This window comes from Copadichromis virginalis, linkage group LG12 (genome assembly GCF_057382275.1).
Source record: "Copadichromis virginalis isolate Kocher_CV1m ecotype Utaka linkage group LG12, C_Virginalis_male_GT1.1, whole genome shotgun sequence".
NCBI classification, from domain to species: domain Eukaryota; kingdom Metazoa; phylum Chordata; class Actinopteri; order Cichliformes; family Cichlidae; genus Copadichromis; species Copadichromis virginalis.
In genome coordinates, this window is record NC_140629.1 from 18527015 (window position 1) to 18540502 (window position 13488).

Here is a 13488-nt window from a genome sequence, read left to right on the forward strand (position 1 = left end):
GTGGTGGCGGTGGGGTTGAGGGTGGTCTGTGTGTGAGAAAGCTCTGAGGAGAAAGGGGATTTTTTTGATTTAGTTAATTGCTTTCAACCGCTTCTGAAGGTTGCGTCAGGTTAATGTACGGTTTACTTTGTTACCACAGCATGTATATCTCCGTGTGTATTTGGCTGTGTGGTGAGAGGATAACGGGGATTGCGTAGCTCCATGTGTGTGCTGTGAAGCATAAACCCTGCCATGTGGTAATGACACCATGGAAAATGTGCTGGAACACAGATATAGATGCATACACACACACGCACGCTCACAGATATGCTATATTCTCTGCAACCGCTTCTCTAGGTTACATGCTGTGAAAATAAGCAGAGTAAATGGCAGGACAGGCCAGCCATAGTGTTTACCCTTCACACTTCAAATACAGCTTGTGATTGGCTGTAGCGACCTCCCGTGACTCCTGGACCTGTGGTGCAGCTCCACTTAGAGAGAGGTCAGACTTTTGAGCGGTTGGAGTGTGTCACTATAGTTGTGGGTCCGTGTGCTAATACTGTGGCCTTTATTGCTGATGGGTACCCTGTTATAATCCACGGCGTACAATATCACCGCAAATAGAAATGAATATTTTACACATATAGAATTGAAAATTTAATCCCACGAAAGGTCACACTTAATATGAAATAGCTAACACAGCTCACATAGCAACATCGCCAGGACCTCCAGTTCTCTCTGCAGCTCTTCTTTGGCCTTTTACTAGATCACAGTAAGAGTCCAGGGGTGTCTGGAATGTTCTCCGACCTTTGACCCACCAAGATCATAGTGGTTCTCTGATGTTCAGTGAGATTGCTATTAGTAAGTCTCACACTGCTGATTATTGGTATGTGACACCTAGTGAAGGACTCTTACACATTTTTTCAAAACCGCTGATCAGTCAAAATCTGAATTCAGGGTCGAATATTTTGCTGTTACATGATTTGCAGGTGACCCTGATAAGGATAAAGGGGAAGAATATAGTTTGATGGATGATTTGCATGTGTTTGTGTAAAGGCTGTGTGCCTAGGTCTGTGCATGCACATGCGTGCATACATGTGTTACATGTGTCTAAAATGTTTAGATCTGTCCTGCCATTGACCCCAGCTGGCTCAGTCTGTACATATGGCCATGCGTCTCGCACCCACTGCGTGTGTGTTCATGTATCAACTACCTGTCCAGATGGTAAAGTAGAAACATTCACTGACAGTGCGTGTCTTTTGGAATTCACATGGCTGGGGAATTTCTTTACTTTAGTTAAACTGAAAGACAGAAATTGATGTTTCATTGTAATCGCAGATTGTTCGGGTTGTTTTTTGTACTTTTTATAAGCATCAGGATTATAAACATCTCTGTTTAATTTGTCATTACATTCTTTCCTTTGGCTTTCTTCTTTTTATTGTTAGTGGCCTTCAGGACAATAACTTCAGGGTTGCTCCAGGGACACTTCCACTTCTCCTGTCTTCTGTTTTTGTAGCCTCACAGCTCTTCCCGCTATCCTCACCTCTCCCCCTGATTTATACATTAAATAGTTAGGTGGGTGGAAAGGGAGGCACCTATCATTCCATGATCTATATCTCTCTGTGCCCTCATTAAAAATACATGTGTATGCTTAGGGGAGACAATATAGAATATATAAATCAAAATGCTAACAGCATCAGAGTAAGCCTGCTGTATTTATTTCCCCATAGCTTTCCCGCTGCGGGTTGAGGACTCTTCCTGCTTACTGCATTTCCTTTTCAGTGGCAAACACATGTGTGTTAGTCTAATCTTAACAGATTCTGGAAATATTAATTTCTGTTGCAGCTGGTTTAACATTTAAAGTAGCAGAGATTGCAAAAACTCTTTTCGTTATTATAGATTATATTTTTATTGTCAAGTAAACAAATAAACCAAAATTAAATCAAACTTTTCAAAAGCATAGTCATTATCACATTTACATGCTATCAGTGTCTTGACCAATGGCGCGCTCTTCTTTAGAGAAAGAAGAAGAAAAAAAAGGGAAAAAGTTGACAAATGACTTGTGTAACATTTACTTGCACAATCGATAGCTCTGACAATTTCCACCTGGACGGTGATTAATGCTACATCCACCCCCAATCTAGCAACCCCCACCCCCAACTCTACACCTCCTTCTGCGTGTCGTGCTGAGAGCAGATGAAGCAGGCCTCTGAAATCTGTGTGTGTGTGTGTTTTATGTGTCAGAGTTTCTGCCTAGCCATTCCGATGTTTGATCAACCATTGAGCATGGATATTGGCTGGATAAATTCAGATTGAGTGTGGTAAATAACCGACACATAAACCGGCTTTTCAGCGAGTGAGTTACCCAACAGTTTCTGCGTGTTTTTATATCTGTTCTTTCACAAAGGTGCTGAAAATAGTCGGGTCGGGAGGAACGAGACAGGAAGAGTGAAACGGAGAGAAAGAAATGTAAATTTGAGCATAAAAAGAAGCAAAGGCATGAGGGATCAGAAGCTGCACTATTCTCTTCACTTCCTCCACCCCACTGCTCCACTTTGAACTCATTTATAAATATTCAATTCCACATATAAACAATATCCAAATGAACCCAGACATCCAAGCCAAGGTTAAAAACCCTGCTGCTTATTACAGACACAACTACTTGACTAGCTCAAAAGGTTAGCTTCTTATTCTGACCTAAACTATTTGTGCTCATTAAGATCAAGAAAAAGATAATCATTACCACAGACTTATTTACTTTGGCTGAATTAGTGTACGACTACATTAGCAGAAGCGAGTCTTTGAACTTGAAGTGAAAAGTTGAATTTAGGGAAACTTAATTAAATGTGTACTCTTTTTATGAGAGGAGAAACCCATGCAGTAGGTGATTTGTTCAAAATTAACTCGGGAGGGCAGATGGTGAGATGAAGCTCCAGTTTGTCTTACTTTTTCTGTACACATTTATGTGTGCTGTTCACTTGATTTCTTAAACATGCACGGATGTGGGCTTAAACAGATGATCTAAGAAGAAGCAAGTCAAACACTAAATCATATTTATTTCTTGTAATTTAGGTAACTTTAGGTCAATGACATCTTAACAACCTGTGACACAATTTTTCTACTACCGTTCTGCTTGGCCTTTTTTAGAAAGACCCTATAAAATAATATTTAAGGACATTAGGTCTCCCCAGCAAACGCTTACATGACGGTCTGGTTATCTCGTCTAATCAAGAGCTTGATTGATTTCGGCTGACAAGCTGATGACAATCCCGTCTCATCCCCTCTCACATCCCCTCTAAGATCCACATGTTTTCATAGCCCCTGTGGTACAGTAAGTGCTCTCCCACCCTTCTGTTCTCAGAAAAAAAACTATAGCTGTGTGATTTGTGGGTATGGGGAGGGGTGGGCTGGGGGTCTCAGACGGGTGCTGTGTTAAATGAGAAAGGGGCACCGTGACTTAATCTGACAGTACTGTGCGAAGTGTGTGGTATCTCGACCTCAGGGAGAGGGGGAGTGGGAAAAGCGAGAGAGAAAAAAAACGAGGGGATCCAATGGATAAAGAGGCCCTGCATGCAAAGCTTGTGCACGTAGAGACTGAGACAGACAAGGTCACGCAGAGCAGGGTGGCCCTGACAGAGAGGTAGAGCAAACGACTGCGTACTTGTTATTACCATCTCGCTCAGCTGCTGTGTACCTCTTCATTGAGAAACTGTTCATTTTTCTCTGTCTTCATCCTTCCAAAAAGCTGTTTTTTCACATGTTTGTCAGCCACTCCAGCCGCTAGTAAGTGAAATGTGAACGGATTGTGATACCAAAGATTTGCTTATGCTTATTTTCCAACTTATCCTTTCACCTCAGTCAGCCTGTTACACTCAAACCTGACTGTGGCCTGCAGTCATCCCTCCCCTTGTTCTCATCTCATTGGGTATGCCACGCTGGTTGACCCTTTCGCTCTTGTCAGTCAAGCCACAGTAGCGAATCGGGGGGCTGCATATTGCTGGAACAAGGAAGTGGAGAGAAGGCTGTTGAGCCACTTGATTGTAAGAGCCCTGATCCTAACAGCCACCTGACAGAAAACGAATAATGTAAGCTGCCTAAGGGCCAATTTCGCTGGACTCCATAGATTGCAGACTGATTCTTGAGATGTAATTTGCATGCACACGCACACATCAGTGCATTAATATACAAGTGCAACAGGAAGAAGAACATTTATTTGCTCCTGTTCACCAAACAATACACCTACAACACATAGACCCTCCAATTCACACAACCATACCATCCACTTTCCCTCACTGCATGCACCCATGACCGCTATCAGCCATGCTTTGTACCTGTCAAGTGCTGTCCTTTTCCTTGTGCCCAGAGCCCTGCTCACTACATGAGAGCTCTCACATCAAAGCTTCGTGGAGCCCCACACGCACAGATGAAACACCATCTCATTCCAGCCGCCTCTGTCCCCGCTCCTGCACATTAGACACATTTCATTTCATTACAACGCCACTGGAAAAATAGAGGTGCCGCTGTCTTAAAGGGATACCTTATTTACTCTCACTCGCGCTCGCCCACATGTCGACACGCACGCACGCACACACACAAACACTATCCACTTTCTTTTTAAATAATGTGACTAGAGGGAAAGAGTGGACGACTATTTTTCTATAGAGGCATCATAAGATGCTATTGGATAATATTTCATCAGGAATTACAATCACATCCTCTACACACACACACACACACACACACACACACACACACACATATATATATATCTATATCTATATATATATGATAAATGTATTGATTTTACTTTTATATTATTATTACTTATTCTTAATACCTTGCACACGAAACTGAGGGTTTTTTTTGCATTTAAAGCATTGCTTTGTTTGATGAGATGATGGAGGTTTCATCATGATGATGAGTCGAGCCCTGGTTTCCGTAGCAGCGGCAGCCTTTGTTGTGCTATCTGGTGTGGGACAGGCCGACAAAGGAGAGCTAAGGAGCATCCAGAGCGAGGTGATGAGGTCGGGGTGCCCCCCCTCTCACAGGGGTCGGGGTGATCCTCTTGACCGCTGGCCCCAGGGCAGGGGCTCAGTGTGGTGGTGGCACAGGGGCACCTGCGGGGCATGGGAAGAGACTTAGGCTGCATACTACAGCAGAAAGGCAAGACTGACCGAATTCTAGAGGAGCGTACGAGTCTCTGTCTGTTTTCTTCGAGACAGTGTGTGCTCGTGTAGGACAAAGGGAGTGACCTAGTGTTAGCAATGTGTGTGAGAGAGATTTAGTGATAAAAAGGCAGGGTGACCCAACGTTTGGCAATGTGCATTTGTGTAAGATTCACACTTTGACAGCACATCACAATACAAAGATCAGTTTTTCCACGGCCGGGTGTTGTGTGAATGATGGGGAGTAGTTGGACTTAGCGGTAGCTAAGAAGCTGCGAAAAGACAGAAAGACATATCTCCATATATTTGGTTTTCACAAAAAAAAGCTGCACACATTTAGATGATACACAGCTTTTTATGAAAAACTTATCCTGTGATACATGAGGACATCATTGATACTCTGCTTTTTAATTTGAATACCCTATTTTTCTTACAAAACATGTATTTTCTAGGGAAGTGAATTTATTATACCCAGTCGTGGGGTCGCAGTAATTAGTTGTATCTGGAAGTTAAAGAAAGAAAAGAAGTAGAATCAAACCTAAAATTAATTCTATTAAAGTAAAATAAGCACAAAAAAATCTACTTGTCCTCTCCACCCGCAGAGCTCAGAGTCATATATTTTGTTGATGGAGACAACAATAAGAGGAGGAAATGACTGGACAGGGAAAGCACTGTTGCCCTGACATCAAAGCAGACCTCTTAGTGTTCAAATGAATGATGGTTTCCGACATAGAGGTGAACTTGGCGGCCCAGCTCCTCCAGACTAAGAACGCCAACGACACTGGTCGCCTTTACAGCAATGTTCTTCTGGGTGACTGGCCAACTGAAAGGGGTTAGTAATGTTAGGTTGGGTAGGTGTTGTTACCTCTCCAAAGCAAAGGCTACAGGGCACTCGGGGTTACCATAAGGACACTAAAGGCTCAGAACTGGGCTACTTGAGGTTGACATTTGTGTGTTTAAGTCTGGGGAGCATTATTGACCAGTAAGAGTTGGGGTAAGAGCACTGAAGACTAAAAAGGGTTATAAGCCATAGGGCTACCATTAGAACACGTGCGCCACTGTTGCTAAACCATTAACTTTTGGCCTTGTGAACTGGGATTTAGGTAAGAGAAAAATGGGCAGCCCCATTGGACTCATGTTGTTTTATACACTTCAAATGTTATATATCTTTCAGTCTACATTTGTATTCTTCTCCTTCAGCCTTGTTATACTTTATAAGAGACACCTGTTAACCATCATCCAGTCTAATCCAATAACACTGCCATAAACGTTAAAGTTTACAGAGCTTGCACATTCTCGGTTGTATTTTAAAGATGATAATATGATAAAGATTGATCTTTTTATTTCATGTATATTGTTCAGATTCTATTAGGTGAGTTTGATGTACTGCAGTGTATTACCCTGAAAATTGTTCATAATATAATTAGTATTAGTTTTTAGTAATGAAATTGCTCCCATAGGCTGAACTGGTCTTGTCAGTTATTTTATCAGACTACCACCAGTGGGCAGTGGCACAAAGCTGGTGTCTATCGGCCTAGAGTACATCTCTCTGCTTCTCCTTCCTTCTCTGTCTATTTCGGTCTTATCCTTTTATAATCCATCTGTATATCTCTCTGTCTTCACTGCTCTCTTTTACCCTCACCGGCTTCTGTTGTTTTTTTCATCTGGTAATTCATCTGCTTGAATGTTCTGGTCTGTCTAAACTTCTTGCGTGCAGATGTCTCTGTGATGTCTGAAGCCTAAATTTAATCTTGCTAATAGAAACTCATTTATTACCTCTTAAACTTTACTCATGCTGTACATGCATATACGCACACATAGAAAGTGATTAAATACAGATTTGGAAGCATCATCTATATTTTTTTTTTAATATAAACCACTTCCTACATTAATGTCAGACTTGTTATGCCTTGTAGTAAAAAGCAAAACTGAACTGAAGTATGTACCGTAGAAGAAAATTTATTTAAATTTATCTAAACATATTTATTGTGGTGTTTAAAATGTAAAAGCTAATAAGTTTAAAAATGTATATACATAATATATAATAATTAATTATTTAATAATGTCTGGCTTTCTTCACACAATGTTTTTTCTATTAAAAATATGTATAGAAGAGAAGAACCTTTGAATTTGAATAAGAGTGAGCGTAAGATTAATTTTAATAATCAGAAGACGTGAGAAAGTGTCAGTCGCCATTGTCAACACATGGTAAGTGCTAAGGGAAAGGGTGTGTGGCAGGTTTGATGTCAATATGCACAGGAGGGACACACACATGCTGCGTCAACAAAAGACATGCACATTGCAATAACACTTATTAAGGAATAGACGACATGTCGCTGTGAGGAGGCAGTGTGTGTGACGGCGATTTGTGGGGAAGCCCGGTGAAGTTGCCTCTCTTAGAACTCCTAAAGGTCTTTTTGTCACACACATATCTTTCGTGTCCCACAGTTTAGTGTTCATGTCTGTATTGGTGTGGAGTTAGAAAGTCCTGCACCCATAAGTTTAGGCCTTGGGGTGGGTGTGCGTGTGTGTGTGTGTTCACAATGGGGGTTGTGTGTGAAAAGCCAGCCCAAAGTGAAACAGGAATCCATCCATTTCCTGCTTTAGTTTCAGAGTGCTTAGGACAATAAACACAGTTAATTAAAATGGCTTCAAAGTTGAAGAAGTCACTAGGCTACAAAAAAAAAACTTCCTTTCCTCTACAGTGTGCATATAGCAGCACATCCCTTCTGTTATTCTCTTTTTTAATAACTACATAGGCTCTTTCTTCTCCTTTTCCCAGTCTTTTTAAGCCCTTACTATTGTGGCATTTTATGTAAATCAAATATTTTCTTTTCACGTGAAAACCGTAATTCTTTCTTAAGGTTTTTTTTCTTAATGCAACTTTTATCTGCGGTGCTGCCTGCAGAAGTTTCAAGTCATATTTACATTTGTAGCTAAGCCTTTCACTGAGTGATGGTAGGATCGATTGGGTCTGATATTAAGTGACACATGGCCTTTGGAGTCACTAAATGCTACTCACTTACTGAAACCACCATCACTGAATTCCAATCCCCTAGTTACTCCTCAGGCTTGTCCCTGCAGTGACATTCTCTCCTCTATCTCTTTCGCTGCCATTTCTTTCAGTCTGGATTTGCATCTTTTCACCGAGTCATGTCACAATCTGTGTCTTTTAAGTGTCGTGTTGGTATTATTTGCTCATAAAGATCCACTGCTGGGCTCTTTGTTAAAGACTACGAACCACTACCAGACCAAGATTACACAGGAATGTTTGTGAGCTTCTTTTTCTTGTGGTTTACTCTGCATTGTTACATTTATATTGCTGTTTACTTACCTAGTCGGCCTGACAAAGGGACTATCAGATTTTTCTCAAGAAAAAAACGAAAAGAAAAGAAACATGTTCTAAAAAGCATTAAATTCTCATCACTTTTTAATTCAGTTCATAATTGTATCATGGAGACAAAACAAAACGAAATAACCGAAACACCTCAACATATTGGAAACTAAAAATCTGGAAAAAGAGGAAACAAAAATCTGCACCCCTATCACACATATGTTTCTGTATATACATGTCTACAAAGATGCATCTATTTATTGATATATTATAGAAATAAAGGTTTATCGCCTCTATTTGTATTTCTATTTTTTCTTTTACAAATATTTTATTTTAAAAAGGTTTACGTAAATCGGAAATAGTCAAATACCATATAGTTATAGTGTTAATGGATAAAATATCCAACACTTTTAACACTTTAAGGTAACTATCTCACGATGCTCGTGCCTTGGATTTAACACACAAATGTATGTTTCCTATTTGTTTTAGGAGGGCTATGGCGTGATGGTGCTCAACCCCAATGAGAACTATTTGGAAGTGGAAAAACCGACAAAGTCTCCCCTGCCCTCTCCGACGGAGACCTCCGACGAACCTGCTGAAAAGAGGGAGCGCAAAGACGATAAAGAGGGGAAAAAGAAGAAGGAATTTTATGAGAAATACCGTAACCCACAAAGAGAGACTGAGACAGAACGGATTCTTATACGAGTAAGTCCAAAAAAGGGAACGATGAAGATATGGAGAGAGGAAAGAGAAGGAAGGCAGGAAGGAAGTGTTTGCAGAGCCAGGGCTAGAGGAAAAGATGATAGATGCTGATGAAATGTAGACATGATGGTGGAGGTGGACAGAGTGACAGTTCTAGGGTCGTAGGAGGAGGTAGGAGGCAAGACATAGGTGAGAAAATGGATAGCAGGAATTTGGCTAAGTTTCGAAAGACAAATGTGGCAAGGGGGAGCGGGGAGGAGGAAGCTAGCTAAGGAAGTGAGGGAAGGATATGTTAGGTAACAAGGGATGAAGGGAGGATGGAAGGCAGAGGGAGAAAGAGAGGCTCTTGTGTGGTCAGCCTGTGTGTGAAGAGGTTGGCTGTTCTCCAGTCGCCTCTCAGTGAGCAAGTGTTAACCACATGGCTACCTCCCTTTCTCCTTCTTCCTCCCCCTCTTCCCCTCACTTTTTTTCCCCTCTCAGATGGTGGGCTGGTCAGTGCAGCTCTGGCCCTTCACTCTTGTTGACCGCTGGGATTATTATCTCCCTAACACACACTGTGCAAACACACTGCAACATTCTTATCGTGCAACACTGACTGTGCACCCCTTAATCATACATATACGCATATGCATACACATACAAATACACATAAACACACACATGCTCATATGCAGCACTCGAGGCGCCTAGCTTGGCCAGTTTACCTTGTGGTCAAACAAAGGAAGTGACCCATTGCATAAAGCTTCTGATGTCTTCTGTTTGACCCCTGCTGACAAATTTAATATTCATTGGCCACTTGAACAGGGTCCAGCCCAATTATCTTTTTCTTTTTTTTGTCATTCGTCCCTCACTTCCTTTTGTCATTGCGTAAAATCTTAAAAATTAAGATCATGCTCCATGGCTGGGTCTCATATAGGCAAAGCACCCTCACTGATTATATGAGTCTTCATTTGGTTGATGGCAGTAGCATCGCAGCAATGGATGTACATTTGTGTATGTGGGTGGTGTTTGTACATGTGTGTAAGTGTATGTACATGTGTCTGCGTGTGAAAGACGTCACTCTCTGGTGTCTGACAAGAGTTAGGGCTGCTGTGGGACTAGCGGGCGGTGTGTGAGCTGTCATCACGGGCTTCTTTTTCTCACCCCCCCACCCTTCCAGCAGTACCTTTATACACGCTGTAATAAGGTATAATTAGCTGCTGTCCTCTCTTACTCTATCAGATTTTGCATGTGTGCTGCTTTCCTCATCATACAAGCGGTGAACTCACTCACTGACATGAAGATCTTTGTAAATGATCCATCGTGTCATTTCTAATAATGGTGCCAAACAAACTCGCATCTGCTGTCAGCTCTATATTGATTTATTTTATAGCTGTACACCACGTGTATCTGCTGAGGCTTGAATGATTTTCATATCATGAACTGATCTCTTGCTTTTGCCATTTCAATTTTTTTGTATCTACTTGTATGTATCTTCTTTTTCTGTTGTCATCCTCTTGCCTGGGATCTTTACCGCTAAGTAATGTTAGCAGAGTTAGATCAAAACTACACTCCCAACTTAGTTTTCCTTTTACTACAAGTAAGCTGCAGTATTATTTCTGTGTCTTTATATTCAGCTTTGCTTGCTTACCCAGTGATGCATGCTGGCCACAGTCAGATATATTGAGGGGAGGCAGTATGAAGCAGTGGACAGTCTTCACATTCCCCATCCCAACAAGATGAAAGCAAGGACAGACGACATAATTAATGACCGAAAAAAAGGAAAAGAAAACCTTCCATTTAAACCAAGCACAATGTTGACTTCCTTTGTTATTCAACTATTAAACTTTCGGCAACTGAAGTATATTGCTAATTGATTTAGCACTTCACTAAGCAATATCATACTCACTCACTCACCTTGAGCAGGACTTAGATTTTGCTGCTAAATATACTTGTCTTTGCACGATTAACGAGTGAGCAGTTAGGATCTGTGTTGGTGCCTCTTGAATTTTGACCTTTGACCCAGAAGTGAGCAGGATGTTAGCATGTATGACCTCGCCTTTATTGTCCACCCCCTCCCTTCGCCGCATCACTACTCCACTGCTCATCCTCTATCCGTCCAAGAGCAAGCTGTCACATGCACACATGGAGATATGTAAAGGCTCACACATACCAGCAGACAAAAGAGTAAAGAAGGTGAAAAGAGAGCTGATAGTGTGTTTGTGTGTGCTTGTGTGCGCTTTTTTCCTTCAACTCTGTTGGTCAAGGTGGGTGGTGGATCAAATCAAACCTCTTTAGCAGGGCTGTTTTCATCTTTTTTTATATACAGCACCCACCCAAGACACACTCACTCACCAACCTTTGTATTCGCTACACCTCACAGTCTTACTCCCGCTGGGCTGGCAGACCACCTGCACACAGCCATTCAGAAAGACACATATTCAAACTATAAACCTCTAGTCCTGGCAATATCATGACACCCAACAAGACAGAAGAAGCACCTTAAGCTTGAAATAACACCTGTCTTGCTCTGAGTTTATATTTGTGACGCTCCTGAAATTACAGTTTATCATCTCTTTTTTTCCTTCCAGTTGACTCGCAAAGATTGACAGATACACACAAATACACAGCAGCCCACTGATAGAGTTGAGTTGATTAATACGCTTCCTTACACACATTGGTAAGCTCTTAACTGCTTTTAGGATTCTTATTTTTTAGCCTTGGGTTCATAGTGTGCAACCTCTCAACCTTATCTAATCCTTCTCTTCCCTGCTCCTCTAGATCACACACCAATGGGCCATGTTTAGGGGGATATTGGTAGAGGAGAAAGAAAAAGAGAGAGGGCACAGGGAGGCATGGAGGGATAGAAAGTCTGATCGGAGGGATGCTGATGAGGATACTGGAGGGGAAGCGGGTGGGGGGTACTTTTTTAGCACTTAACCATATAGAAGTTTGGGAGTTCACTTTACTCTGAATTTTAGCAGTAATCCAGTTAGCTATTTTCTGTCAGCCAAGCGGAGGAATGGCAGGAACAAAAGGCACATTCATGGGCTTAAGAAGCTTCCAAAGAGTTCACCCAAGGCTGGCTGGCTGGGATTAGGCCAGCAGGCCCTGGAAAGAAGAAGGGGAAAAAAGAGCAAAGAGGACAAAAAACAGAGCTTCGCCTTTCTTTAAGCACCACTTATTTTTATAAATGACTTGAATGCTTTTCCTTCTTTCTGTTTTCGTGTTTTTATGTTTCTCCTTTCAACGCTGTACATTTCTTAAATATTGAGAAAGAGAGGGAAAAAGAGAGGCCCTCACTCCTAGAGGAATTTAGGGTTTCAGATTGAGGCTATCCCTTCTTTTCCTTTACTTTTGCTATATAAGATTCACTGCAACTTCAGTTGTCACCATGATATCTTTGTGCTCTTCTCTAATATTTTTCACTCGTTATAGACTTGCCATAGTGGCAACTGGAGGTTTGTTTGTTTTTTTAAGAAAAGTTTTATCTTTAATTTTTTGGTGATATCTTTTACATAACCTAGGGGTCTTCTACTACTGATCTTTTTGGATACACGTAGTGTGTTGTGTATGTCGGTACATTTACTTTTTCTAGGTTTTGCTTCTGAAGGCCCATTATTTCCAGTTGTAGCTGTCCACACCAATCAGCTGGGGTCATTGTTTGTATCTAGGAGCTTAATTAATGAATTGCAATATATGCTACTGTAATAGTTGGCATAGCTCAAAACATTTAAAAACAAAGAAATATTCTATTTTGAGTGATGCACTGTGATAATATCATATGGTGGGATGTCTGGTGATTCCCACCTCTAATTTTATGCCTTAATACAATTTAGTTAGGTTCTATAAAAATGACACTTTACAGAGTTGTCACGTGTTTATTTCAGTTGTAAAGTTGGATGATTTGCGCATTGAAGTCTATGGGGTTAGACTTGTTTTAGGAGCCAGTGGTTTTGAACTGAAGTTTTGGCATTTTGGTTGGCTCCCTTCTTTAGCTCAGGAAGTTGCTGTTTGTGCTGTACTACAAATTCTCTAAGGTAAATGCACGCAGATCTACACACAAACACACCAAAACTCGATCATAAACTTAAGACGTGAACACGTAAGTGCACAGTCTGACATTTGTATTGCAACACGGTACTACCGTGTTTCTCTGTGGATTTTTGCTCTTTGTCACCTTCACCTATTTGCCCCATTTTGTGGTCCACAAGCAGTCATACAGACATAGTTTACCTGACCTTTGATCTGTAGCCTTGCCAAGAAGTGAGGCTCAGCATTTCTAAGGACAGGTAGGGACTTGATTAACCTCTGAACCTAGTCAGAGGA

General features: G+C 41.3%; 1 protein-coding gene across 1 annotated transcript in view; it reads left to right on the forward strand.

Annotated features, from left to right (window-relative positions):
* The window catches only part of arb2a (ARB2 cotranscriptional regulator A), a 172631-nt gene that overhangs the window by 52469 nt on the left and 106674 nt on the right, over positions 1 to 13488 (forward strand). The window contains exon 7 of the mRNA XM_085475145.1: positions 8968 to 9183. Coding sequence (XP_085331271.1) covers positions 8968 to 9183 — 216 coding nt within the window. The remainder of the gene's footprint in view (positions 1 to 8967; positions 9184 to 13488) is intronic.